We start from the raw sequence: 27,340 nt of genomic DNA on the forward strand, positions 1-27,340 counted from the left end.
AGCCTTGCTGTGCCCCTGTGCAGCCTGCTCTGGCTGGAGGAGTCCCTGCTGGGTGCAGGGGGTGGGCAAGATGCCCTTGGGAGGTCCCTTCCACCCTGCTGCAGCCTGTGGCTCTGAAGCACATGTGAGAGACATTCCCCCTGCAGCTCTGGTGGCAGCTGCTGAGTGCCCTGCTCCTGACTGCTCTGGAGCTGGAGGCAGGGGCAGTGAGCAAGGAGCAGGAGGTTTCTGTGTTGACCAGGATGGTTTTGTGTCCCCCCCCAGGTGGCTTTGCCATCGTGTTCCTGGTGAGGACCAGCAATGGGGTGAAGTGTGCCCTGAAGAGGATGTATGTCAACAACGAGTACGACCTGCAGGTGTGCAAGAGAGAGATCCAGATCATGGTAAGGCAGCACCTGGGGCTGGGGCCAGGCTGGGAGTGGGGTAGGGTGAGAGCCTGGGCACCTCCTGCCTGCCATCTGGGCAGCACCATGACAAGCTGTGGGGCTTCTCAGCAGCTGTCTCCTGGACAGAGTCCTTCAGAGCCCTGGAGTTAGGTGACTGTGAACATCTTACAGGGAAGGCTCCAGGAGGACCTTAAGAGCTGCTGCCAGAGCCTGGAGGGATCCTGCAGGAAGGCTGCAGAGGGAATTGTGCTGAGGGTGTCTAGAGGCAGCCCAAGGGGGCTGGTTTGGAGCTGAGGCAGAGCAGAGGAAGAAGTTCTTCAGTGTGAGGGTGGTGAGAGCCTGGCACAGGCTGCCCAGGGATGTGCCCTGCCTGGAGGTCTGGGGCACCCATGATGAGGAGGACATGCAGCTGCTGGGGTGGGCCCAGAGGAGGCCACAAAGCTGACCAGAAGGCTGAAGCACCTCTGCTGTGGGGCCAAGGCTGCCAGAGTCCATCAGGCTGGATAAGGCCTTGAGCAACCAGGTCTGAGAGGCATCTGCTGCCCATGGCAGGGGGCTTGGAGCAGATGATCTCTGGGGTCCCTTTGAACCTAAGCCACTCTGTGGGCATCAGGAGCAAGTTCTTTACTACAGGGATGGTGAGATCTGGAAGACCTCATCCGTGGAGACATCCAAGGTCAGACTCGATGTGGCCCTGGGCACCAGCTAGAGGTGCCCCTGCTGTGTGCAGAGAATCATAGAATCAGCCAGGTTGGAAGAGAGCTCCAAGCTCATCCAGTCCAACCTATCCCCCTGCCCTATCCAGTCAACCAAGACCATAGCACTCAGTGCCTCATTCAGGCTTTGCTTGAACACCCCCAGGCACGGTGCCTCCAGCTCCTCCCTGGGCAGCCCATTCCAATGCCAATCACTCTCTCTGCCAACAACTTCCTCCTAACATCCAGCCTAGACCTGCCCTGGCACAACTTGAGACTGTGTCCCCTTGTTCTATTGCTGGTTACCTGGGAGAAGAGGCCACCCCCACCTGCTACAGCCTCCCTGCAGGTAGTTGTAGACAGTAATAAGATCACCTCTGAGCCTCCTCTTCTCCAGGCTAAACAGGCCCAGCTCCCTCAGCCTCTCCTCATAGGGTTTGTGTTCCAGGCCCCTCACAGCTTTGTTGCCCTTCTCTGGACATGTTCCAGCACCTCAACATCCTTCTTGAATTGAGGGGCTTTGGACTAGGTGACCTCGGAGGGTCCCTTCCAACCTGCGGCAGTCTGTGAAAGCCTGAGGTGATCCAAACAGACTGAGCTGGTCTGGTTTGGAGCCTGGAGGGCTGCTGTAAAGGTGGGGAGAGAAGGAGAAGCTTCTGTCTGCTCTCTTCCCCCAGCAGCTGCAGGCTTGGGCTCTGTGGTGGTGCCCTCAGAAGCTCGTAGCTGTGACCCCTCTGAGCTCTGTGTTTTGCAGCAGCTTTTGGCTAGGGTCATCCCTCTGAAAGTGGCCTCCTGGGCTGGGTGTGATGGTGCAGCACAGCCTCTGGCCACGGAGGGTCATCACCAGAGCTAATGCTGCCTGGGAGAGCTGAGCTGAGCTCTTCCACCGCAGCTTTCAGCTCTGCTTCCTGAGCTTCTTGGCTTGGCTTTGCCTTGCTGCTGCTCTGCTTTGTCCCCTGGCTCTGGTGCCTCTTTGAGATGTGTGCCTAAGCTGCAAAGGGAGGGCAAGAAGTGTCCTCAGTGGGCAGCTCTGCTGCTTCCTGAGGGCCTCTCAGCACCAGCAGCAGTCCCTGCCCTGAGCAGGCAGTGCCTCCCTGCAGGGATGGGTTACTTCCTTCCCAGCTTGGGGGCAGTACAAGTGGCTGAAGCTTGGCTGCCCTCTTTGCAGGCCTGCAGCAGCCCAGCAGTGCCCAGGCTGCCACCCAGCAGCCTGTGTGGAGCTGGCAGGCCAGAGGAGTGGCTTTGCCTTGCAGGCTCAGCATGTGCCAGTGAGGCATTGCCAGCAGAATCATAGAACCACAGAGCCAAGCAGGTTGGAAGAGACCTCCAAGATCCTCCAGCCCAACCTAGCCCCCAGCCCTGTCCAGTCAACCAGACCATGGCACTCAGTGCCCCAGCCAGGCTTTGCTTCAACACCTCCAGGGAAGGTGACTCCAGCACCTCCCTGGGCAGCCCATTCCAATGCCAATCACTCTCTCTGCCAGCAACTTCCTCCTAACATCCAGCCTCAACCTGCCCTGGCACAGCTTCAGGCTGTGTCCCCTTCTCCTGGCCCTGGCTGCCTGGCAGCAGAGCCCAACCCCACCTGGCTACAGCCTCCCTGCAGGCAGCTGCAGGCAGCAATCAGCTCTGCCCTGAGCCTCCTCTGCTGCAGGCTGCACCCCCCCAGCTCCCTCAGCCTCTCCTCACAGGGCTGTGCTCCAGGCCCCTCCCCAGCCTTGCTGCCCTGCTCTGGGCACCTTCCAGCACCTCAACATCTCTCTGCAATGGAGGAGCCCAGAACTGGACACAGCACTGCAGGGGTGGCCTGAGCAGTGCTGAGCACAGGGGCACAAGAACCTCCCTTGTCCTGCTGCCCACACTGCTCCTGAGCCAGCCCAGGATGCCATTGGCTCTGCTGCCCACCTGGGCACTGCTGCCTCCTCTGCAGCTCCTCTCTGCCAGCACCCCCAGGGCCCTCTCTGCCTGGCTGCTCTCAGCCACTCTGGCCCCAGCCTGGAGCTGCTTGGGGTTGTTGTGGCCAAAGTGCAGAACCTGCCCTTGGCCTTGTTCAGTCTCATCCCCTTGGCCTCTGCCCACCCATGCAGCCTGGCCAGGTCCCTCTGCAGGGCTCTGCTACCCTCCCAACAGCTCCACAGCTGCTCCTAGCTTGGTGCCAGCTGCAAACTCACTGCTGCTGGACTCAATGCCCTGCTCCAGGTCATCAATAAAGATATTGAACAGGACTGTGCCCAGCACTGATCCTTGGGGCACACCACTGGTGCCTGGTGCCAGCTGCCAACTGCATGTGGCACCATTCAACTCCACTCTCTGGCCTCTGCCATCCAGCCAGTTCCTGGCCCAGCACAGAGTGAATCTGTCCCAGCCATGAGCTGCCAGCTTGGCCAGGAGCTTCTTGTGGCAGACAGTGCCAAAGGCTTTGCTGCAGTCCAGGCAGACTCCATCCACAGCCTGCCCCACATGCAGCAGGCAGGAGCCTGATCATAGACAGAGCTCAGGTTGGTGAGACAGGACCTGCCCTTCCCAAACCCCTGCTGGCTGGGCCTGATCCCTTGGCCCTCCTGGAGGTGCTGTGTGATGGCACTCAAGGTGCCCTGTTCCATCACCTTGCCTGGCACTGAGGTCAGGCTGACAGCTCTGGAGTTTTGCTGCTTTACTCCATGCAGGCACTTAAAGGTAGGGCTGAAGCTCTGCCCTGTGAGGAGAGGCTGAGAGCTGAGCTTGTGCAGCCTGGAGAAGAGAAGGCTCAGGGCAGACCTTGCTGCCATGGAGCAGGACACCAAGGGTGGGTGCCAGGCAGGTGCAGACCCCCTTTTGCCTGGGGGTGCCGTGGCAAAGACAAGGGGTGATGGGGATGGGTTCCTGCTGGGGCCATCCCTGTTGGAGTGCAGAAGGAAATGTTTGGCCTGGAGCACAGCTGGGCACTGGAATCCTGTGCCAGGGGAAGCAGTGGAGTGCCCTGCAGTGGGCACTCAGCTTGGCAGGCAGCTGGGCCAGCTGCTGGCAGCTGCAGCAGCACCCAGAGAGCTTGGGCCAGCTGCTGCCTGGGGTCCCCTGCAGCCTGGCATTTTGTGTACCCCTGGAGCAAGGCTCCCTTTGGTGCCTGAGGGAGGCTTTCATGAGCAGACAGAGACCTGAGATGCTCTTTGGTGGTGGAAGAGAGGAGGAGGTGAGAGAAGTGAGCAGAGCTCAGGGTGTGGGTGGGCACCAGGGCACAGCTGCTGTGCAAAGGCCCAGCAAGGTCCAGGAGCCTTGGCCTGGGCCCTCTGGATCAGCCTCTGCACTGGGTTGGCTCCAATCCTTATGGAAGGAGAAGAGGTAGAGAGAGGCCTCAGGTCTGCCCAGGATCTCTCTGGCAGCTAACCCAAAGAGACAGGAGCCTGCTGCTGGTTGGGAGGGGAGGGTGCAGTGAAGCACCATGGAGGTGCTGCTCCCTCTCTGGCTGCTTTATGTTTGGACTTCTCTCTTGCAGAGGGACCTGTCTGGCCACAAGAACATTGTTGGCTACATTGACTCCAGCATCAACTCAGTGAGCAGTGGAGACGTGTGGGAGGTGCTGATCCTGATGGACTTCTGCCGAGGTGAGCCTGGGCTGCAGGGGTGGCTCTGGCCCTCCTCAGTGCCTGCAGCAAAGCTTCAAACAGCTTCCTGCAGGGAAAAACAAACCTCAAACCTCTTCCTGGCCCTTCCTTGGCTACCAAGGAGCTGTTCTGAGCAAAGCAAAGCCAGAGCTCAGTGTGGAGCAGTGGATGGTGCTGGGTGTAAGGGTAGGGGTGCTGCTGTTAGGTGTTGGATGGTTTCAGGTGAGCAGGGACTTTGAACAAGGGTTGGCAGTGCCAGGCTGAGGGACAGTGGCTTTGGGATGGGAGAGAGGAGAGGGAGAGTGGAGATGAGGGAGAGATTGTTGAGAGGGAGGGTGAGGAGAGCCTGGCACAGGTTGCCCAGGGAGGCTGTGGAGCACAGAAGCACAGGATGTGATCTTTGATCACAGGGCTGGAAGGGACCCCAAGGATCATCCAGCTCCAACCCCCTGCCATGGGCAGGGACTCCTCACACCAGAGCAGGCTGTGCACAGCCTCAGCCAGCCTGGCCTGAAACACCTCCAGGCATGAGGCTTCCACCACCTCCCTGGGCAACCCCTGCCAGGCTCTCAGCACCCTCCTGCTGAACAACTTCTCCCTAACCTCCAGTCTGAATCTCCTCATTTCCAGCTCTGTTCCATCCCCCCAACTCCTATCCCTCCCTGACAGCCTAAACAGTCCCTCCCCAGCTCTTCTTGCAGCCCCCTGCAAGGCCACAACAAGGCCTTGCAGGATATGAAGGGGGCTACAGGAGGGCTGGGGAGAGACTATGGACAAGGTCTGGGAGTGGCAGGAGGAGGAGGAATGGGTTTGAAGTGGCAGAGGGGAGCTTGAAAGTGGATGTGAGGAAGAAGTTCTTGGCACAGAGGGTGGTGAGAGACTGGCACAGGTAGAGGATGGTGAGACCCTGGAACAGGTAGAGGATGGTGAGACCCTGGCACAGGTTTCCCAGGGAGGTTGTGGAGCACAGAAGCACCCAATGTGATCTTTGATCACATTGGGTGCTTCTGTGCTCCACAACCTCCCTGGAGATGCTCAGGGCCAGTCTGGATGAGGCCTTGAGCAAACTGTCCAGGTCCCTTCCAATCTAAACCCCTCTAGGATAGGTGAGGCCATGTGGAGCCTGGCAGTGGGACTGCTACCACCTTTGCCTCTGCCCATGGTGCTCCTACATCCCTTCTGTTGTGCAGCAGGAGCCTCAAATCCCTGTTGCTGGTTTCCTTAAGCTGGCCCACACAAGAATTGTCTCTCCCAAAGCTGCCAGGCTGTGAAGTCTTCCTTCACCTCCTGGCAGGTTGCAAGGTTCATCCACTGCAGCCTGGCTTGGGATTGCTCTGGAAGAGCACTGCAGAGGCTGGAGTGAGACCACAAAGTGTTCCCTTTTCCCCCTCTGACCTTTTTGCTTGGCTCTCTCTAGCCACACAGCCTCTTCCAGCTGTTCCCAGCTTTGATCTCTGGTGGTTGGAGGTCTCTGCTCAGTGCCTCTTGCAATAGCCTTGGCAGCTCATGGCTGGGACAGATTCACTCTGTGCTGGGTCAGGAAGTGGCTGGATGGCAGAGCTCAGAGAGTGGTGGTGAATGGTGCCACATGCAGTTGGCAGCTGGCACTGGTGGTGTTCCCCAAGGATCAGTGCTGGGCACAGTCCTGTTCAATATCTTCATTGATGATCTGGAGCAGGGGATTGAGTCCAGCAGCAGAGAGTCTGCAGCTGGCACCAAGCTAGGAGCAGCTGTGGAGCTGTGGGAGGGTAGCAGAGCCCTGCAGAGGGACCTGGGCAGGCTGCATGGGTGGGCAGAGGCCAAGGGGATGAGACTGAACAAGGCCAAGGGCAGGTTCTGCACTTTGGCCACAACAACCCCAAGCAGCTCCAGGCTGGGGCCAGAGTGGCTGAGAGCAGTCAGGAGGAAAGGGACCTGGGGGTGTTGGCAGAGAGGAGCTGCAGAGGAGGCAGCAGTGCCCAGGTGGGCAGCAGAGCCAATGGCATCCTGGGCTGGCTCAGGAGCAGTGTGGGCAGCAGGACAAGGGAGGTTCTTGTGCCCCTGTGCTCAGCACTGCTCAGGCCACCCCTGCAGTGCTGTGTCCAGTTCTGGGCCCCTCAATTCAAGAGAGATGTTGAGGTGCTGGAAGGTGCCCAGAGAAGGGCAACAAAGCTGTGAGGGGCCTGGAGCACAGCCCTGTGAGGAGAGGCTGAGGGAGCTGGGGGTGTGCAGCCTGGAGAAGAGGAGGCTCAGAGGTGATCTTATTACTGTTTACAACTACCTGAAGGGAGGCTGTAGCCAGGTGGGGGGTGGCCTCTTCTCCCAGGCAACCAGGGCCAGAAGAAGGGGACACAGCCTGAAGCTGTGCCAGGGCAGGTCTAGGCTGGATGTTAGGAGGAAGTTGTTGGCAGAGAGAGTGATTGGCACTGGAATGGGCTGCCCAGGGAGGTGCTGGAGGCACCGTGCCTGGAGGTGTTCAAGCAAAGCCTGGATGAGGCACTTGGTGCCATGGTCTGGTTGACTGGATAGGGCTGGGGGCTGGGTTGGACTGGATGCTCTTGGAGCTCTCTTCCAACCTGGCTGATTCTATTAAATTCTATGAAATTCTATGAAGATGTCTTGGCCAGGTCACTGCAGCAGGCAGAGGCTGCTTTGGGTGCTGCTGCTGCTGCTGGGAGCAGGTATTTGAGGGCTGTTTGGCTTTCACTGCAAGCCAGATGTGCTGGAGCAGAGAGATGCAAAGAGGCCATTAAGTGTGTTCAGCACAGCTGCTGGATGTTGGAATCACAGCAAAGGAGCAGCTCTGTGGAGCCTGCAGAGGAGAAGGCTCCAGGGGCAGCTCAGAGCTGCCTGCCAAGAGCTGGAGGGAGCCTGCAGGAAGGCTGCAGAGAGACTTCTGCTGAGGGAGCCTGAGCCAGGCCAAGGGCAATGGTTTGGAGCTGAGGCAGAGCAGGCTGAGAGTGGAGCTGAGGCAGAAGCTGCTGAGTGTGAGGGTGGTGAGAGCCTGGCACAGGCTGCCCAGGGAGGCTGTGGCTGCCCCCTGGGGGTGCTGAGGGCCAGGCTGGATGAGGCTTAGAGCAGCTGAGTGTAGCTGAGAGGTGTCCCTGGGCAGGGGGGTTGGAACTGGGTGATCTCTGAGCTGCCTTCCAACCCAACCCAGTGGATGAGGCTGGAAGGAGCAGAGCTGCCAGGAGGTGTTCCTGCTTGGCTGCCTTGGGCCAGCACACAGCAGCTCCTTTGACTCATGGTGTGGAGTGGCAGAGTTTTGCTTTGCCAGTGGCTCAGAAAGAGACTTTTGTCCTCTCTCTTTGCAGGGAGGAGGAACCTCTGCAGGGATTGCTTTGGGAAGGCCTTGAAGGCAATGGGACGAGGGCAGGGGTTTGAAACTCGAGCAGGGGAGGGTTGGGTTGGACATCAGGAGGGAGTTGTGCACCCTGAGGGTGGTGAGAGCCTGGCACAGGCTGCCCAGGGCTGTGCTTGAGGCCCCAAGATGCCCTTGGAGGGTCTCTTCACACCCAGTGCAGTCTGTGACAGCAGCCTCAAAGCTGAGGCAAGTTCAGGACCTGCCCTTTTGGGCTGGAGTTCCTCTAGCTACAGATGGAGCTGGAGTTCTTCTGCCACTCTGTGGCTGTAGCCAAGCCCCTCCGTGGTGTGGGGGCTCTTGAGTGTCTCCATTTCCTCATCCTCTTGCTTTCATCTGGCAAACTGGTCTGTGGGTGCCCCAAATTCAGCCTTTTATTCCTCTGGCCTGACACAAGTCTGCTTTTGCAGAAGAAAGAGGCTGTGGCTCAGGCAGGAGCCATCTGAGTGCTCCCAGCCAGCTGGGTGTGAGCCTGAGCAGGTCTCCTGCTGCTCCTGAGAAGAGCAGAGCTGCTCAGAGAGCAGAGGCAGAGCTGCTGCCAGCAGCCACACAACCCCCTGGGATCTGGGTGAGGAAATGAGGGCAGAAGCTGAGTAAGCAGAGCACAGAGAGCCTCTGGGGGAGGCTTGGTGTGAATGTGGAGTTTGACCTCAGGAGCTCCTCGGGTGCTGAGTGTGCAGCCAGGCTGTGAGGGGAGCACCCTGAGAGCAGCTCTGTCTGGCAGGGTTGGGGCTTAGGCTTCCTTTTGCTGCTCTGCCTCCTCTTCTCCAACCTGATCTCCTTCTATGCTCAGGTGACTGCTTGGTGGCTGTGGGGAGCCTGTGGATGTGTCTGTCTGGACTTCAGCAAGGCCTTTGACACTGTCCCCCACAGCACACTGCTGGCTAAGCTGTCAGCCCATGGCTTGGATGGCAACACTGTGCTGGGTTAGGAACTGGCTGGAGGGCTGAGCCCAGAGAGTGGTGGTGAATGGTGCCACATCCAGCTGGCAGCTGGCACCAGTGGTGTCCCTCAGGGATCAGTGCTGGGCCCCATCCTCTTTAACATCTGCATAGATGACCTGGATGAGGGCATGGAGTCAGTCATCAGCAAGTGTGCAGGTGACACCAAGCTGGGGGCAGATGTGGCTGGGTTGGAGGGCAGAAGGGCTCTGCAGCAGGACCTTGACCACCTGCACAGATGGGCAGAGTCCAAGGGGATGGAGTTCAATAGCTCCAAGTGCAGGGTGCTGCACTTTGGCCACAGCAACCCCATGCAGAGATACAGGCTGGGGTCAGAGTGGCTGAGAGCAGCCAGACAGAGAGGGATCTGGGGGTGCTGATTGATACCCACCTGAACATGAGCCAGCAGTGTGCCCAGGTGGCCGAGAGAGCCAGTGGCATCCTGGCCTGCATCAGCAATGGTGTGGCCAGCAGGAGCAGGGAGGTCATTCTGCCCCTGTACTCTGCACTGCTTAGACCTCACCTTGAGTGCTGTGTTCAGTTCTGGGCCCCCCAGTTTAGGAGGGACATTGAGATGCTTGAGCGTGTCCAGAGAAGGGCAACGAGGCTGGGGAGAGGCCTTGAGCACAGCCCTACGAGGAGAGGCTGAGGGAGCTGGGATTGGTTAGCCTGGAGAAGAGGAGGCTCAGGGCAGACCTCATTGCTGTCTGCAACTACCTGAGGGGAGGTTGTGGCCAGGAGGAGGTTGCTCTCTTCTCTCAGGTGGCCAGCACCAGAAGGAGAGGACACAGCCTCAGGCTGTGCCAGGGGAGATTTAGGCTGGAGGTGAGGAGAAAGTTCTTCCCTGAGAGAGTCATTGGCCACTGGAATGGGCTGCCCGGGGAGGTGGTGGAGTCGCCGTCCCTGGAGCTGTTCAAGGCAGGACTGGACGTGGCACTTGGTGCCATGGTCTGGCCTTGAGCTCTGTGCTAAAGGGTTGGACTTGATGCTCTGTGAGGTCTCTTCCAACCCTGATGATACTGTGAGACTGTGACACTGTGATACTGTGATAGTGTGGAGGTGTTCAGTGTGGAGAAAAGGAGGCTGAGAGGAGACCTTCTGGATCCCTCCAGCTGCCTGAGAGGAGGCTGGGGCCAGGTGGGGGTTGGGCTCTTCTGCCCTTTAACAAGGGGCAGGATCAGAGGAAATGGCCTGAAATTGTGCCAGGGAAGGGTTAGGTTGGAGGTCAGGAAAGATTTTTTTGCTGCAAGAGTGGCCAGGGACTGGCAGAGGCTGCCCAGGGAGGTGGTGGAGTGCCCATGCCTGCAGGTGCCCATGGTTTGGTGCCCATGGTTTGGTGCCCGTGGTGGGGTTGGGTTGCTGGCTGGGGCTGGCTGACCTCAGAGGGATTTTCCATCCCAAAGCACTCTCTGATGCTCTGAGGAAAGGCCCCTGGGGCCCCTTGGCTGCTTTTCCCTGCCCTACAGCTGAGTGCTTTGTGCCTGCTGAGCCCCGGCGAGGTGAGGCTGGGAGCTGCAGGAGAGAAGCACATCCAAGTGCTGTCCCCTGCCGTGCAGCGCTCGCTGCTGCTGCCAGCTGAGCCTGGCCCCTGCCTGGGGCTTTCCAAGCCCTGCTCTGACTGTGGCTCTTGGGCTTTGTGCTCCGCAGGGGGTCAGGTGGTGAACCTGATGAACCAGCGCCTGCAGACAGGCTTCAGCGAGAGCGAAGTGCTGCAGATCTTCTGCGACACCTGCGAGGCCGTGGCCAGGCTGCACCAGTGCAAAACCCCAATCATCCACAGGGACCTCAAGGTGAGTTCTGGGCTCCCAGCAGGGGACTTGTGGCACAGAATGGCACAGGGGCTGGAAGGGACCTCCAAGGCTCAGCCAGTTCAACCCCTCCCTGCAGAGCAGCAGCACCCAGAGCAGAGCACACAGCAACACATCCAGGCAGGCTTTGGGTATCTGCAGAGAGGGAGACTCCACAGCCCCCCTGGGCAGCCTGTGCCAGGGCTCTGGCACCCTCCCAGGGCACAAATTCCTCCTCCTGTTTCCATGGAGCTTCCTCTGCCTCAGCTTACACCATTGCCCCTTGGCCTGGCACTGGGCATGACCCAGCAGAGCTGGCTCCAGCCTCCTGCCACTCACCTGCACAGCTTTATAACCACTGCTGAGGTCTCCTCTCAGTCTCCTCTCCCAGCAGCTCAGCCCCAGCTCCCTCAGGCTCTCCTCTGAGAGCTGTTTCATTCCCTTCAGCATCTCTGTGGCTCTGCCCTGGACTCTCTCCAGCAGTTCTGTGTCCCTCTTGAACTGGGGGCCCAGAACTGGACACAGGACTCCAGCTGCAGCCTCAGCAGGGCAGAGCAGAGGAGCAGGAGAACCTCTCTCGACCTAGTAGTAGCTACACCCCTGTTAGTCCACCCCAGAGTGGTATTGCCCCCTCTGGCCACAACACCACACTGCTGGCTCAGGCTCAACCTCCCATCCACTAGAACCCACAGCTCACAGATGTCAGGGGTTGGAAGGGACCCAAAGAGCTCATCCAGTCCAAGCCCCTGCCAGAGCAGGACCATCCAAGCTAGCTCAGGGCACACAGAACACATCCAGACAGGCCTGGAAAGGCTCCACACAAGGAGACTCCACAACCTCTCTGGGCAGCCTGTGCCAGGGCTCTGGGACCCTTCCAGGCAAGAAGTTGCCCTTGTGCTGAGCTGCAACCTCCTGTGCTGCAGCTTCCATCCACTGCTGCTTGTCCTGTGCCAGGGAGCAGTGAGCAGAGCCTGTCCCCCCCTCCTGACCCCCAGCCCTCAGAGAGTTACAGACATTGATTCAATCCCCTCTCAGTCTTCTCCTCTGCAGACTCTCAGCCCCAGGGCCCTCAGCCTCTCCTCACCAGGCACTGCTCCAGTCCCCTCCTCATCCTCACAGCCCTCCCTTGGACTCTCTCCAGCAGTTCCTGTCCCTCTGCAACTGGGGAGCCCCAAACTGAAGGCAGTGCTCAAGATGAGCTCTCAGCAGGGCAGAGCAGAGGGGCAGGAGAACCTCCCTGGCTCTGCTGGACACACTCTGCTCAATGTCCCCCAGGACCCCATTGGCCTCTTGGCCCCCAGGGCACATTGCTGCCCATGGATGCTCTCCCCCAGCACTCCCAGCTCCCTCTCCTTGGGGCTGCTCTCCAGCAGTCACCTCCCAGCCTGTACTGGGGCAGTTTATTATTGCTCTCCAGGTGCAGAACTCTGCTTTTGGCCTTGAACTTCATCTGGTTCCTCTGTGCTCAGCTCTGCCTGCCCAGAGCTCTGTGCCCAGCTCTGCCTGCCCAGGGCTCTGTGCCCAGCTCTGCCTGCCCAGGACTCTGTGCTCAGCTCTGCCTGCCCAGGTCTCTGTGCCCATCTCTGCCCAGGTCTCTGTGCCCAGCTCTGTCCAGGGTTCTGTGCCCAGCTCTGCCTGCCCAGAGCTCTGTGCCCAGCTCTGCCTGCCCAGGGCTCTGTGCCCAGCACTGCCTGCCCAGAGCTCTGTGCCCAGCTCTGCCTGCCCAGGGCTCTGTGCCCAGCTCTGCCCAGGGCTCTCTGGATGGCAGCACAGCCTGCAGCTGTCTCAGATCTCTTTCCCCTTCACTGCCTTCCCACAGCTCAGTCCCCAGCCTCTCCTGGTCCCTGGGGTTGTTGTTTCCCAGGTGCAAGACTCTGCCCTCATCCTTTGGAGGTGTCTGTCTGCTGCCCACACCCTGGCAGACAGGCCTGGAGCTGTGTGGCTGCTGTTAGTAGCAGGCAAAGGAGGCATCAGGAAGCTAAATAAAGCAGGCAGCCTTGGGTGCTGCTCACCATATGTTTGCCATCTCCAGAGCTACTTAGAGCACACAAATGTCTGTGAGGGATCTGCTGTGCACAGGAGAGGTGCCAGAACCTGGCCTGATGAATTAGTCCCTCCTGACTTCTCTGCCCCCTGGGAGCTGGGGGTGTTAGAAGGTAGCTCACAAAGAGCATGCTGCAAGTCTTGTTTCTTGGCCACACATGCAGAGGTTCCCTCCAGAGATGCTGGCCTGGGGGCAGGAGTCCTTAGGAGCTTTTGCAACTGGCCTCCAGCTCTCTGTTGCCACTCAGAGTGTTTTGTAAAGCCCTTTGTGTGTAGGCAGGACCAGAGCTGGGCCAGCAGCAGAGCTGTGGAGAGATCCCCTGGCAGCAGTGGAACAACCAACCAGGCACAGAGCCCTTCCCTCTCTTCTCTGCCAGACTGTGAAGTGCCTGACCAATGCATGCAGCCAAGCAGCAGGCTCCTGTCTGCAGCTGCAGCCCAGATGTGCTCTGTGGGGCAGGCTCTGGGTGCAGAGCCCTGGGCAGGTGCTTGCTTTGTGCCTCTTGGTCCTTGGTTTCCAGCAGCAGAAGGGGGAAAAAGTGCTCAGGGTTTGGCCTGCTTTGGGGTGTTTGCAGGGATGTGAGGCAGGAGCTGCAGGAGGCAGGTCTGGTGTGGTTGTGTAGTGTGAGGGGAGTCCTACAGAGCCAGGCTGGGGGAGCAGTGGCTGAGAGCAGCCTACAGGAGAAGGCCTTGGGGGTGCCAGGTGGGGACAAAGTGCCCAGGAGCCAGCACTGGTCCCTGGCAGCCCAGAGCCAGCCTGTGCTGGCTGCAGGCAGAGCAGGGAGAGCAGCAGCACAGGGAGGGGATTCTGCCCCTCTGCTCTGCTCTGCTCTGCTCTGCTCTGCTCAGCCCCCACCTGCAGCACTGCCCCCAGCACAAGAAGGACCTGGAGCTGCTGGAGAGGCTCCAGAGGAGGGCACAGAGCTGAGCAGAGGCTGCAGAACTTCCCCTGTGGGCACAGGCTGGCAGAGTTGAGGCTGCTCAGGCTGGAGAAGGCTGCAGGGAGAGCTGAGAGCAGCTTGCAGTGCCTGAAGGGGCTGCAGGAGAGCTGGGGAGGGACTTTGGGCAAGGGCTGGGAGTGGCAGGAGGAGGGAGAATGGATTTGAGCTGGGAGAGGGAGAGGGAAAGATTGGTGAGAGTGAGGGTGGGGAGAGACTGGCACAGGTTGAGGGTGATGAGACCTTTGCACAGGTTGTCCAGGGAGGTTGTGGAGCACAGAAGCACAGAATGGGATCTTTGATCACATTGGGTGCTTCTGTGCTCCACAACCTCCCTGAAGAGGTGTTCAAGGCCAGGCTGGATGAAGCCCACTGGACAGAGGTGCTCCAGCCCTTGACTAAAACCCTGGGCAGCTCATGCTGGCTGTCCCAAGTTCAGATGCCAGTCCAGGGCTCACAGCAACTCAGGGAAGACTACAGGTCACATTCCCTGTCCTGAAGCCCACAGCAAGGCTTGACAGAGGCCTGGTGCTGTGCTGTGCTGTCAGGAGAGAGGAGAGGTGGCAGGATGGCAGCGGAGCCACAGCTGTGCTCTGCCTTCAGACTCCCCTGCCAGATGTGACTGAAGTTGTGCTGCATGTCAGGCATGGAGTCAGACATCAGCAGGTTTGCAGGTGACACCAAGCTGGGGGCAGATGTGGCTGGGTTGGAGGGCAGAAGGGCTCTGCAGCAGGACCTTGACTGCCTGGACAGATGGGCAGAGTCCAAGGGGATGGAGTTCAATAGCTCCAAGTGCAGGGTGCTGCACTTTGGCCACAGCAACCCCATGCAGAGATACAGGCTGGGGTGGGAGTGGCTGAGAGCAGCCAGACAGAGAGGGATCTGGGGGTGCTGATTGATACCCACCTGAACATGAGCCAGCAGTGTGCCCAGGTGGCCAAGAGAGCCAGTGGCATCCTGGCCTGCATCAGCAATGGTGTGGCCAGCAGGAGCAGGGAGGTCATTCTGCCCCTGTACTCTGCACTGGTTAGACCTCACCTTGAGTGCTGTGTTCAGTTCTGGGCCCCCCAGTTTAGGAGGGACATTGAGATGCTTGAGCATGTCCAGAGAAGGGCAACGAGGCTGGGGAGAGGCCTTGAGCACAGCCCTACGAGGAGAGGCTGAGGGAGCTGGGATTGGTTAGCCTGGAGAAGAGGAGGCTCAGGGGAGACCTCATTGCTGTCTACAACTACCTGAGGGGAGGTTGTGGCCAGGAGGAGGTTGCTCTCTTCTCTCAGGTGGCCAGCAGCAGAAGGAGAGGACACAGCCTCAGGCTGTGCCAGGGGAGATTTAGGCTGGAGGTGAGGAGAAAGTTCTTCCCTGAGAGAGTCATTGGGCACTGGAATGGGCTGCCCGGGGAGGTGGTGGAGTCGCCGTCCCTGGAGCTGTTCAAGGCAGGACTGGACGTGGCACTTGGTGCCATGGTCTGGCCTTGAGCTCTGTGCTAAAGGGTTGGACTTGGTGAGCTGTGAGGTCTCTTCCAGCCTTGGTGATACTGTGAGACTGTGATGCTGTGAGACTGTGACACTGTGATGCTGTGATATTGTGATGCTGTGATGCTGTGGTACTGTGATACTGTGGTACTGTGATGTTCTGCTTGCTGCCACCTTCTGCCTGCATGCCAGCCTTGCCTGCTGCATCTGCAGGCACTCAGCTGTGTGTCTGACTGCTGCTGTCTGTCTGTGCTGCTCCCAGGTGGAGAACATCCTCCTGCACGACCGCGGCCACTACGTCCTCTGCGACTTCGGGAGCGCCACCAACAAGTTCCAGAACCCTCAGACAGAAGGGGTGAATGCAGTGGAGGAGGAGATCAAAAAGTAAGTGAGGTTTTCCTTCCTGCCCAGCTTGGGACAAGGTTTGGATTTGAAGGGGAACTTTTGTCTGGGGCCTGTGGCAGCAGGTTGGAGGCTGCAGCAGGTTGGAGGCTGCAGCAGTTGGAGGCTGCCGCAGTTGGAGGCTGCTGCAGAGCTCTGTCTGCTGCAGGTGAATGAGTGCCTGGGGTGAAGGTGAAAACAATAAACTGAGCTTGATGTAGTGACTTTGGATTTGGAAGGCTCTCTTAATGCCTTGACACCTTCTCTTAGGTCAGCCTGTCTCTGTCCTTCCGCTGCCTTGGCTGCTTTGAGCTGCAGCAGAGCAGCTGACAGAAGCCCTGGCCCCTGTGAGTCACTCGGAGAGCCCTGCAGTGGCTGAGGGGATTCAGGCTCTGGCTTCTCAGCTCCTCTTAGGAATGTGAGGGCCTGAAAGGATTCAGTTGGGCTCCTTCTCTTGTCCCATGCACCACCAGCTGTGGTGGAAGTGATGCCTCCTAAGAGGCAGCTGAGCTGGCAGAGCAGCAGCACCTGCCAGAGCGGAGCAGGATCCAGGTCAGTCATGGAACCCTGGAATGGCTCAGGCTGGAAGGGAGCTCAGAGCTCATCTCCTCCCAACCCTCACACCATGCCCAGGGACACCTCTCAGCTACACTCAGCTGCTCTAAGCCTCATCCAGCCTGGCCTTGAACACCCCCAGGCAGGAGGCAGCCACAGCCTCCCTGGGCAGCCTGTGCCAGGCTCTCACCACCCTCACACTCAGCAGCTTCTGCCTCAGCTCTACTCTCAACCTGCTCTGCCTCAGCTCCAAACCATTGCCCTTGGCCTGGCTCAGGCTCCCTCAGCAGAAGTCTCTCTGCAGCCTTCCTGCAGGCTCCCTCCAGGCTCTGGCAGCAGCTCTGAGCTGCCCCTGGAGCCTTCTCCCCTGCAGGCTGCACCCCCCCAGCTCCCTCAGCCTGTGCTCCCAGCAGACACCCTTGCTCTTGCTGTGGTTTTGACATCAGTGCTTCAGGCCTTGCAGCTGCTGGTAGCAGTGGGTGCAGGCAGCTCCTGGTGGTTAGGACTCAGTTCCAGCAGCAAGGATTTCCTGGCAGTGTTGGGCTGGGGCTCTTGGAGCTCTCTGCTCTGCCCTTGCAGCCTCTCTGCAGTGCCCCAGTCCTGCACTTCCTGAGGAGCCTGCAAGAGCTCTGCCCCTAGCAGTGCTCTTGTGAGCAAGGCAAGGAGCATGCAAGGTGCCACAGCTCCAACTAGAGACCTGCAGGAGAGTCACTGAGAGGCTGGAGCAGGGCCAGAGAAGGGCAACAAAGCTGGAGAAGGGTCTGGAGAACAGAGCTGGGGAGGAGCAGCAGAGGGTGGTGAGGCTGGAGGAGAGCAGGCTGAGAGGAGAGCTCATTGCTCTCTGCAGCTCCCTGAGAGGAGGCTGGAGCCAGCTGGGGGTTGGGCTCTGCTGCCAAGGAGGAAGGGACAGGATGAGAGGCAAAGGCCTGAATCTGTGCCAGGGGAGAGTTAGTTTGGAGATGAGGAGAAAAAATCTGTACTGCCAGCGTGGTCAGGGCCTGGCAGAGGCTGCCCAGGGAGGTGGTGCAGTGCCCATGCCTGGAGCTGCTCAAGAGCCCTGTGCCCATGGCTTGGTGCCCGTGGTGGGGTTGGGCTGATGCTGGGCTGGATGCTCTCAGAGGCTTCTCCAGCCCAACCCATTCCATGCTTTTGTGAGTGTTACTGGGAGAGTCTCAGCCCTGGCACAGCCTCCAGCTCTCTCCTGCCCTCCTGATGCTCTGCTGTGTTAGCATGAGGCAGGCTCTGGCTGTAGCCTGAGCTCTGCTGTAGCCTCCCCTCCTGTACAGGGGCTCTGAGCAGGAGTCCTGCTTGGGGAAGCCTCTTTGGAGGAGCCACAGATCTGCTTCCAATCTTTGCAGTGCAGTTGGCCAAAGCCCCAGCAGTGAGGACACTGCAGAGGACATTTGGCAATCGACTTCCTTAATGCTCTGAAGCCTTGAGTATTTCTGTGCCAGTGCTTCAGCTGCCTGCATGGCTTTGTGAGTGAGCAGCTGCCTTTGGAAGCAGGCTTGGTGCCTGCTCTGGCTCCACAGAGCAGCTCACAGTGGTTGGGGGTTTAGTGTTAGAGAGGCAGCAGATGCTGGGAGATGTGTGGCCAGCAGCACAGGGAGGGGATTCTGCCCCTCTGCTCTGCTCTGCTCAGCCTCCACCTGCAGCACTGCCCCCAGCTCTGGGGCTTCCAGCACAAGAAGGACCTGGAGCTGCTGGAGAGGCTCCAGAGGAGGCCACAGAGCTGAGCAGAGGCTGCAGAACCTCCCCTGTGGGCACAAGCTGGCAGAGTTTGGGGCTGCTCAGGCTGGAGCTTCTCCTCATCCTCCCATCAGGATTGCATCTGTGTGGTCAGTGCTGAGAATGTATCACCCTGCAAAGGTCTTCCCATCCTGTGCCACTAGCCAGGAAAGGAAACAGTCCAGAGGAGGGCACCAAGAAGAGCAGAGGGATGGAGAACCTCTCCCTGTGGGAGAGTTGAGACTGCTCAGGCTGGAGCTTAGAGCAGACTTGCAGTGCCTGAAGGGGCTGCAGGAGAGCTGGGGAGGGACTTTGGGCAAGGGCTGGGAGTGGCAGGAGGAGGGAGAATGGCTCTGAGATTGGTGAGAGGGAGAGTGGGGAGAGCCTGGCAGAGGTTGAGGGTGGTGAGACCCTGGCACAGGTTTCCCAGGGAGGTTGTGGAGCACAGAAGCACCCAATGTGATCTTTGATCACATTGGGTGCTTCTGTGCTCCACAACCTCCCTGGAGGTGCTCAGGACCAGCCTGGATGAGGCCCTGAGCACCCTGTGCTGCTGTGATTTGTCCCTGCCCATGGCAGGAGGAGGTTGGCACTGGCTGACCTTGAAGTTCTCTTCCAACCCAACCCATTCAATTGCATCCAGCAGAACACCTCCTTTAGTATCCCTCTCCCTAAAATGCAGGTGGGAGGGAATCAATGTGGAGTGGTTGGGACACACTGGAGGGGTGTGAAGGTGCTGCCTGCATGGCCTGACCTCTGCTCTCTGCTGCAGGTACACTACCCTGTCCTACAGAGCACCTGAGATGGTCAACCTCTACAGTGGCAAACTCATCACTACCAAAGCAGACATCTGGGTACGTAGCAAAACCACTCCGAGGTCGCCTGCAGGCTGCTGTACCAGCAGGGTGGCTGTCTGGCTGTCTGGCTGTCTGTCTGGCTGTCTGGCTGTCTGGCTGTCTGTCTGTCTGTCTGGCTGTCTGGGGCTAACTCTGGAAGAGACTGCAAAGTTTTTGACTCTGGGTCTCTTTCTGGAAGAGACTGCAGAGTGTTTGGCTCCAGAGCTCCTCTGCTTGCTGTTTCTGCTGAGCAAGGCAGCTGATGGCTCAGGCACAGCTTGTGTTGTGCCCCTGTGTGGTTGTGCTGCAGAGAGCCATGGCCCTGCAGGGCTGGCAGTGCAGTTTGTGCCTTCAGCCAGAGCTTTCCCAAGGTTGTGACTGCCTCTGCTTGGGAGATTCCCGAGGGAGCAGGCAGCTGAGCAGCCAGCCCTGCCCAGGAGCAGCTGCTGCCTTGTCCTGGGTGCTGGCACAGCCTGGGCCCAGAGCAGTGCCTTGGCAGCAGGGGGATCCTGCTGTGTGCTTTTCACCCTGGGAGCAAACTGCAGCCTTGGAGTGACCTGCTGAGAGCTGGAAACCTTCCCTGCAGCTGGGATGGAGCTGGGAGGTCTGTGGTGTGCTGGCAGCTCGCAGCTGGGCTGTTCCAAGGGTCAGCTCAGAGCAGGTTTGCAGCAAGGTGAGAGGAGCTTTGGTGCATCCTCAGTAGCAAGAGGGGGAAATTGCTGCTGTGGAATCTGCAGGGAGGAGTCTTCTGTCCCCTGCCAGCTCAGCGTGGACACAACAGCAGCTCTTGTGGGGGCTCCTGCTCTGCTAGGCTGGGCCCTGGCCCAGTGCTGGGTTGCTCATCTTGCTGCTGCAGACCCAGAGAGGGGAGCTGTGACAGCATGAAAAGCTTGTCAGGGCCTCCAAGGCAGCCAGAGGAGAAGCTGGGATCTGCAGACCTCCCTGTGACCATCTGAGGAGTGGAATCCCAGAGGCTCAGAGGGCTCTGCCTTTCTGGCATGGAAGGAATCCTGCTCTAGTGACTGAGCATTCCCAGAGGATCACCTTGGGGTGTGTGCAGTGAGGCCTTGACTCCAGGGCTCTGCTGGGAGGTGGCCTCAAGGTGTGCCAGAGAGGGGGTTCAGGTTGGGTATCAGGAAAAGTTCCCTCCCAGAAAGGCTTCTCAGGCACTGGATCAGGCTGCCTGTGGAGTCCCCATCCCTGGAGGTGTTTAAGAGAGGCATGGATGTGGTGCTGAGGGATGTGGTCCAGTGGCAGTGTCTCAGCAGCAGTGGTGGGATTGTGAGCTGTGGGTTGGAGTTGGTGATCTCCAAGGTCTCTTCCCACTCCAGCAGTTCTAGGGCTGTGTTCCTTAAAGCAGTCCCTTTGCAGTGAGCAGAGTGTGGCTGTGAAATGCTCTGGCAGCTCTGGAGGCTGCTGCTGAGGTGCTGGGGCTCAGGCACTGCCTGCCCTCTGCCCTCGGAGTCCTTTGTGCACAGCTCCTGCTCCTCTGCCGGGGTGCACAAGAGCAGCACCGAGGTAGATGGAGGATGCCAGAACCCTGCAGCCTCAGCTTGCTCTCAGCTTGCTCTCTCCCTGCTGCACCTCTGCAGCAGCTGGCAGGGGCTGTGAGGTGAAGCCTGGGGGGCAGTTCGGGTGTCCTTTGTCGGCAGAAGAGCTCCAAGGGGGGCGGCTGCAGCCGCTTGGTTCTGCTGGCACTTTGCTTTGCCCTGCCAGCCTGTGGCAGAGGGAGGGTTGCCCTGCTGGATGGCTCTGTGGAGCCGTGGGGTGTGTGGTGCCACTCAGCCTGTCCCCAGCTCTGTCTGGCCAGGGGCAGCTCTTCCCTGTGCTTCCCAGGGCGGCGGCGTTGCAGCAGAGCAGGCTGCGGTGCTTCCCCGTGTGGCAGAGGAGTTTGTCTGGGTTTTGGGGAAGTGAAATATGAGGCTGAATTTAAAAGGGTTTAAATGATTTAATATTGTATACACCAGGAGTTGCCCCTCCCCAAACTTAATTACAACTACCCCACATGAGTTCTTTGTAAGCGGTTGCGAGATTACCACAGCATCACAGTACCACAGTATCACAGCATCACAGCATCACAGTACCACAGTATCACAGCATCACAGCATCACAGTGTCACAGCATCACAGTATCACAGCATCACAGTATCACAGCATCACAGCATCACAGCACCACAGCACCACAGCATCACAGCATCACAGCATCACAGTATCCCAGCACCACAGCATCACAGTATCACAGCATCACAGCACCACAGCATCACAGCACCACAGCACCACAGCATCACAGCACCACAGTGTCACAGCACCACAGCATCACAGCACCACAGCACCACAGCATCACAGCATCACAGCACCACAGCACCACAGCATCACAGCACCACAGTGTCACAGTATCACAGTATCCCAGCATCACAGTATCACAGCATCACAGCACCACAGTGTCACAGTATCACAGTATCCCAGCACCACAGTATCACAGTATCCCAGCATCACAGTATCCCAGCATCACAGTATCACAGCATCACAGCATCACAGCATCACAGCATCACAGTATCACAGCATCACAGCATCACAGCATCACAGTATCACAGCATCACAGTATCACAGCATCACAGCATCACAGTATCACAGCATCACAGTATCACAGCATCACAGTATCACAGCATCACAGTATCACAGCATCACAGCACCACAGCACCACAGCACCACAGCATCACAGCAAAACAGCACCACAGTGTCACAGTATCACAGTATCCCAGCACCACAGTATCACAGTATCCCAGCATCACAGTATCCCAGCATCACAGTATCACAGTATCCCAGCATCACAGCATCACAGTACCACAGTGTCACAGTATCACAGTATTATTAGGATTGGAAGAGACCTCACAGCTCATCAAGTCCAACCCTTTAGCACAGAGCTCAAGGCCAGACCATGGCACCAAGTGCCACGTCCAGTCCTGCCTTGAACAGCTCCAGGGACGGCGACTCCACCACCTCCCCGGGCAGCCCATTCCAGTGTCCAATGACTCTCTCAGGGAAGAACTTTCTCCTCACCTCAAGCCTAAATCTCCCCTGGCACAGCCTGAGGCTGTGTCCTCTTGTTCTGGTGCTGGCCACCTGAGAGAAGAGAGCAACCTCCTCCTGGCCACAACCTCCCCTCAGGTAGCTGTAGACAGCAATGAGGTCTGCCCTGAGCCTCCTCTTCTCCAGGCTAACCAATCCCAGCTCCCTCAGCCTCTCCTCGTAGGGCTGTGCTCAAGGCCTCTCCCCAGCCTCGTTGCCCTTCTCTGGACACGCTCAAGCATCTCAATGTCCCTCCTAAACTGGGGGGCCCAGAACTGAACACAGCACTCAAGGTGAGGTCTAACCAGTGCAGAGTACAGGGGCAGAATGACCTCCCTGCTCCTGCTGGCCACACCATTGCTGATGCAGGCCAGGATGCCACTGGCTCTCTTGGCCACCTGGGCACACTGCTGGCTCATGTTCAGGCAGGTATCAATCAGCACCCCCAGATCCCTCTCTGTCTGGCTGCTCTCAGCCACTGTGGTCCTTGGGCCACAGTTCTGTCCAATGAGGGCTTGGCAAGCCCCCACCACCCCCTGCCGCCCGCAGCGGGGTTGAGCTGCAGCACTGCCTGCTTTGGCTCGGCCTCACTGAGCCCTGTGCTGTGCTCTCTCTCTCTCCCTGCAGGCCCTTGGCTGTTTGCTCTACAAGCTGTGCTACTTCACCCTGCCCTTCGGGGAGAGCCAAGTGGCCATCTGCGACGGCAACTTCACCATCCCCGACAACTCGCGGCACTCGCAGGACATGCACTGCCTCATCCGTGAGTGCCCCCTGCCTGCCCTGCCCTGCCCTGCACCACGGCTGCAGGCAGGGAGCTCAGCAGGGAAACGATGCCAGGATTTGTGCTTGGCTACGTCCTGGTGGATGCACTTCGTGGCCAGGCAGGAGAAGGGAGGAGAAGCCTTTGGTTTGGGTGGGAGCCCTGCAGGGACCTGCACCATGAGGCTGTTTGTGCAGGAGCTTTATTGCTCCAGCAGTGAATGTGGCTGGGGAAGGAGCTGAAAAGAGCCACAGGGACTGAGCCTGGTGCTGGGGATTCATCTCCTGTGAGCTGAGAAAGCAGAGCTGCAGTGGGGTATAAACAACTCCCTGGCTGTGGCACTGAGGGGACGATGCAGGCTCTTGGCAGGCTTGGGGCAGCTCTGGTTTGCAGCACAGCTTTTGGGCTGAGGGTTTTTCCTTCCTCCTAGCCACCAGCCTGGCTACCAGAGGGCTGGGTGTGGCTGCACAGCAGCCTGCTGGGTGCTCTGCTGCTCTGGTGCCGTGTGGCTGCTCTGTCTTCTGCCCCAGGGACGTGCAGGGCTGGCACCCTCAGCCTCTGTTCCTGCAGCTCTGCCTGGGAAGGCAGAAGTCAAAGGCACTGCAGGCAGCTGCAGTCCTCCTCCTTGCCCTGGAGCCTTTGCCTGCACCTACAGCCTGATCAGAGCTCCATGGAAAGGCTCTCATGGTCCACCCTGACCATCTTGCCCCTTGCTCTCTGCCCCTGGTGCTGAGCCCTGCCCTGCTGCCCCGGTGACTGGGGGCTGTGAAAGAGGCAGGGCAGGCACCCTGGGAGCATCTGCTCACCCCAGATGTGGCATCACAGAAAGCTTTGGGCTGAAGGGACTGTTCAGGGTCATTTAGGTCACCCCTCCCTGCAGTGAGCAAGTAGAGCAAGTTGCTGAGAGCCCCAAACCACCTGAGCTGGAGTGGTGCCAGGGCTGGGGCACCTCAGCAGCCTCAGTGTGGGTTCTGTTGGGACTTGTGACCCTGCCTGCTCCCTGCCTCTGATGTTGGCATCTCTGTCTCTTAAAGGCTACATGCTTGAGCCAGACCCTGATAAGAGACCTGACATTTACCAAGTCTCCTACTTTGCATTCAAGCTGGCAAAGAAGGAATGCCCAGTCCAGAACGTCCAGGTGAGTGGCAAAGGAGTGACTGGTGGAGGGCTTTGGAGCCTGGGCTGGGGGGCAGGGATCAGGGAGAGTTCTTCCAGGTGGTTGCTTCTCTTTGTCCCTTGTTTACCTCCTCACTCACTCCCTGCTGTGAGGCCAAGCAGGAGATCCTGTGGACATGGGCAACTGGACCCTGCCTGTGGAGCCCAGCTCAGTTTCCAGCACTGCCCCTGCAGTCGTTAGGCCTGCAGAGAGGGCTGAGTTGGCAGGCAGTGCCCTGGTGGTTGGCAGGCAGTGCCCAGCTCCTGTTGAAGAGCTTTGAGCAGAGGCTGGAGAAGTTGCTCCTTGTGCAGCACTGCTGTCCCCTGGCTCACAGCAACGACAACCACAGCCCCACAGGATGGCTCAGCTTGGAAGGGACCTCAAAGACCACCCAGTGCCAACCCTCTGCCATGGGCAGGGTCACCTCCTACCAGCACAGGGTGCTCAGGGCCTCATCCAGTATGGCACTGAACACCTCCAGGGAGGTTGTGGAGCACAGAAGCACCCAATGTGATCTTTGATCTTCTGTGCTCCACAACCTCCCTGGGCAACCTGTGCCAGGGTCTCACCACCCTCCCTCTCCCCAGTCTCTCCCTCTCCCAGCTCAAATCCATTCCCCCTCAGCCTGCCACTGCCACCCTTTGCCCAAAGTCCCTCCCCAGCTCTCCTGCAGCCCCCTCAGGCACTGCAAGCTGCTCTCAGCTCTCCCTGCAGCCTTCTCTTCTCCAGCCTGCACAGCCCCAACTCTCCCAGCCCTTGTTTATGCTGTGGCTGGTTTTAAACATCTCAGTCCTGTGTCCATGAGACCTTCCCCAGCCATTGGGCCCTGATGAGTGCAGCTTTGCAGGTCTCACTTGCACAGGGAGGGGCTCTCTGCTGTGGCCCTCTCTGCATCACCACTCATTTTCTTGCTCTCAGGTAGGAGGCAGCTCCTTGCTCTCTCTCTGCCATGGTCAGGTGGGCACTGATGCTCTCTGCCCCAGATGTGCCTTTGGCACCATCGTGGCTGCAGTTCTTCCTAGCAGCATTGCTCAGTGGTGCTGTGGGGCTCTGGGCTGTCCCCAGCTGCCAATCTCTGGGGTGTGTCCATCTGTGGGGCCCTGGGGTGTCCCCAGCTGCCAGTCTCTGGGTTGTCCCCAGCTGCCAACCTCTGGGCTGTCCCCAGCTGCCAATCTCTGGGGTGTGTCCATCTGTGTGGCTCTGGGCTGCCCCCAGCATTGTGGCTCTGGACTGTCCCCAGCTGCCAACCTCTGGGCTATCCCCAGCTGCCAGTCTCTGGGTTGTCCCCAGCATTATGGCTCTGGGTTGTCCCCAGCTGTGTGGCTCTGGGTTGTCCCCAGCTGTGTGGCTCTGGGTTGTCCCCAGCTGCCAGTCTCTGGGCTGTCCCCAGCTTCCAACCTCTGGGTTGTCCCCAGCTGCCAGTCTCTGGGTTGTCCCCAGCTGTGTGGCTCTGGGCTGTCCCCAGCTGTGTGGCTCTGGGCTGTCCCCAGCTGTGTGGCTCTGGGTTGTCCCCAGCTGTGTGGCTCTGGGTTGTCCCCAGCTGTGTGGCTCTGGGTTCAGATTCCAGGTGAGTAAATGATGAGAAAGCTGAAGCAGGCTTTGCCCTCAGAGGGACTGTCCCAAGCCACCATCTCCTCTGTGCCCTGGGCCTGGGAGTTTGTCCTGTGTCCTGCACGGGGGATGATTGCTTTGGGGACCCTCCAGTCCCTCTGCTCCATCCTGATGCTCCTGCAAATGGTTTCTGGCTCCTTTCTGCCCTCCAACTACAAATCTCTGCCTTGGGCCCCTGCAGAACTCTCCAATCCCTGCCAAGCTCCCAGACCCAGTTAAAGCAAGCGAAGCTGCTGCCAAGAAGAGCCAGCCCAAGGCCAGGTAACCACAGCTGCGTGGGGCTCAGCCCCCTCCTCCTCCTCCTTCCTCCTCTTTCCTCCTCCCTCCTCCTCCTCCTCCTTCCTCCTCCTCCTTCCTCCTCCTCCTTCCTCCTCCTCCTTCCTCCTCCTCCTTCCTCCTTCTCCTCCCTCCTCCTCCTCCCTCCTCCTCCTTTCTCCTCCCTCCTCCTCCTCCCTCCTCCTCCCTCCTCCTCCCTCCTCCTCCCTCCTCCTCCCTCCTCCTCCCTCCTCCTCCCTCCTCCTTCCTCCTCCTTCCTCCTTCTGCCTCCCTCCTGCTTCTGCCTTCCTCCTCCTCCTCCTCCTCCTTCTCCTCCTCCTCCTCCTCCTCCTTCCTCCTCCCTCCTCCTCCTCCCTCCTCCTCCTCCCTCCTCCTCCTCCCCCCTCCTCCTCCTCCCTCCTCCTCCTCCCTCCTCCTCCTCCTCCCTCCTCCTCCTCCCTCCTCCTCCTCCCTCCTCCTCCCTCCTCCTCCTCCCTCCTCTTCTTCCTTGTCCTCCTCTTCCTTGTCCTCCTCTTCCTTGTCCTCCTTCCTTCTCCTCCTCATCCTCCTCCTCCTCTGGAAGGATGCTTGGTGTGCTTGTCTGCTTCCTCCTGAGCTTCCATTTGGAGACAAACCCTGCTGCTGCCTCCACCACCTCAATAACCAAAGGTCACAAACATCTCAAAGGTCTTAGATCAGAGATCCCAAAGAAAGGTCTCAGAGGTCTCAGGTCAGAGATCTCAGAGAAGGATCTCAGAGGAAGGTCCCAAAGGTCTCAGGTCAGAGGTCTCAAAGGTGAAGGACCTCAGAGGAAGGTCTCAAAGGTGAAGGACCTCAGAGGAAGGTCTCAAAGGTGAAGGATCTGAGAGGAAGGTCTCAGGGGTGAAGGATCTCAGAGGAAAGTCTCAGAGGTGAAAGGTCTCAGAGGAAGGTCCCAAAGGTCTCAGGTCAGAGGTCTCAGGGGTGAAGGATCTCAGAGGAAGGTCTGAGAAGTGAAGGATCCCTGAGGAAGGTCCCAGAAGTGAAGGATCTCAGGTCAGGGAGCTCAAAGAGGGATCTTCAGTGATCTCAGTGTCAGAAGATGCAGCTGTTGGGGGAGGTTTTGTGCCTGAGGAGGTGAGACTTGGACACTGCTCAGCATGACTCAAATCTTGGCTGCTTCTGCTGAAGACACAGCAGCAGCAGTTGAGGTTCATGCACTTCAGATGCCTTCAGCAGATCATCATCAAGGCAGTGCCCAGAGAGAGGACTCAGCTGGGAGCAAAGTCAGGGCCCAAAGGGACCAGCTGCCCTCAGGCTGATTGGTGATGTCCTTCTTGTGCTCAGCTCAGAGCTGGGAGTGGGCTCCAACAGGCTCTGGTTGTGGCAGAGCCTGGAGCCAGCTGAGCGGCTGTGACAAGGTGCAGCTGTCCTGCAGGAGCAGGAGATGCCACAGCAGGCAGAGAAGGCAGAAGGGTGGTGCTGGGGTGGTGGCTGTGAATGCATCCCCCTGCTGCAGGGCCCTGGGAGGAGCTGTGCTGTGTGGCTGAGGGCTCAGAAGTGCTTTCAGCTTCCTGAGTCTTTGAGCCCTTCCGTGCCCCAGCCGCCAGCCTCCCGAAGCCTCTGCTCCCTCTCACAGCTCTTCCTTCCCTCCCTGCAGGCTGACAGACCCCATCCCTACGACAGAGACCTCCATAGCACCTCGGCAGAGGCCCAAAGCAGGGCAGACTCAGCCCAACCCTGGCATTTTGCCCATCCAGCCAGCCCTGACGCCCAGGAAGAGACCCACGGCGCAGGCAGCGATGCAGCCGCAAGGTGAGGCCACGAC

The 27,340-nt window shown here is 59.0% G+C and overlaps 1 protein-coding gene across 6 annotated transcripts in view; it reads left to right on the top strand.

The window, feature by feature from the left end:
- AAK1 (AP2 associated kinase 1) overlaps positions 1-27,340 on the top strand; it is a 117,589-nt gene that overhangs the window by 40,992 nt on the left and 49,257 nt on the right. For all 6 annotated transcript variants that reach the window (XM_064175588.1, XM_064175589.1, XM_064175593.1 and 3 more), the window contains exons 2-10: positions 265-383; positions 4,554-4,662; positions 10,591-10,733; positions 15,446-15,567; positions 18,620-18,701; positions 22,379-22,511; positions 23,546-23,649; positions 25,460-25,539; positions 27,173-27,327. In XM_064175588.1, coding sequence (XP_064031658.1) covers positions 265-383; positions 4,554-4,662; positions 10,591-10,733; positions 15,446-15,567; positions 18,620-18,701; positions 22,379-22,511; positions 23,546-23,649; positions 25,460-25,539; positions 27,173-27,327 — 1,047 coding nt within the window. The remainder of the gene's footprint in view (positions 1-264; positions 384-4,553; positions 4,663-10,590; positions 10,734-15,445; positions 15,568-18,619; positions 18,702-22,378; positions 22,512-23,545; positions 23,650-25,459; positions 25,540-27,172; positions 27,328-27,340) is intronic.

The sequence above is a fragment of the Pogoniulus pusillus genome, chromosome 42 (genome assembly GCF_015220805.1).
Source record: "Pogoniulus pusillus isolate bPogPus1 chromosome 42, bPogPus1.pri, whole genome shotgun sequence".
Taxonomy (NCBI): Eukaryota; Metazoa; Chordata; class Aves; order Piciformes; family Lybiidae; genus Pogoniulus; species Pogoniulus pusillus.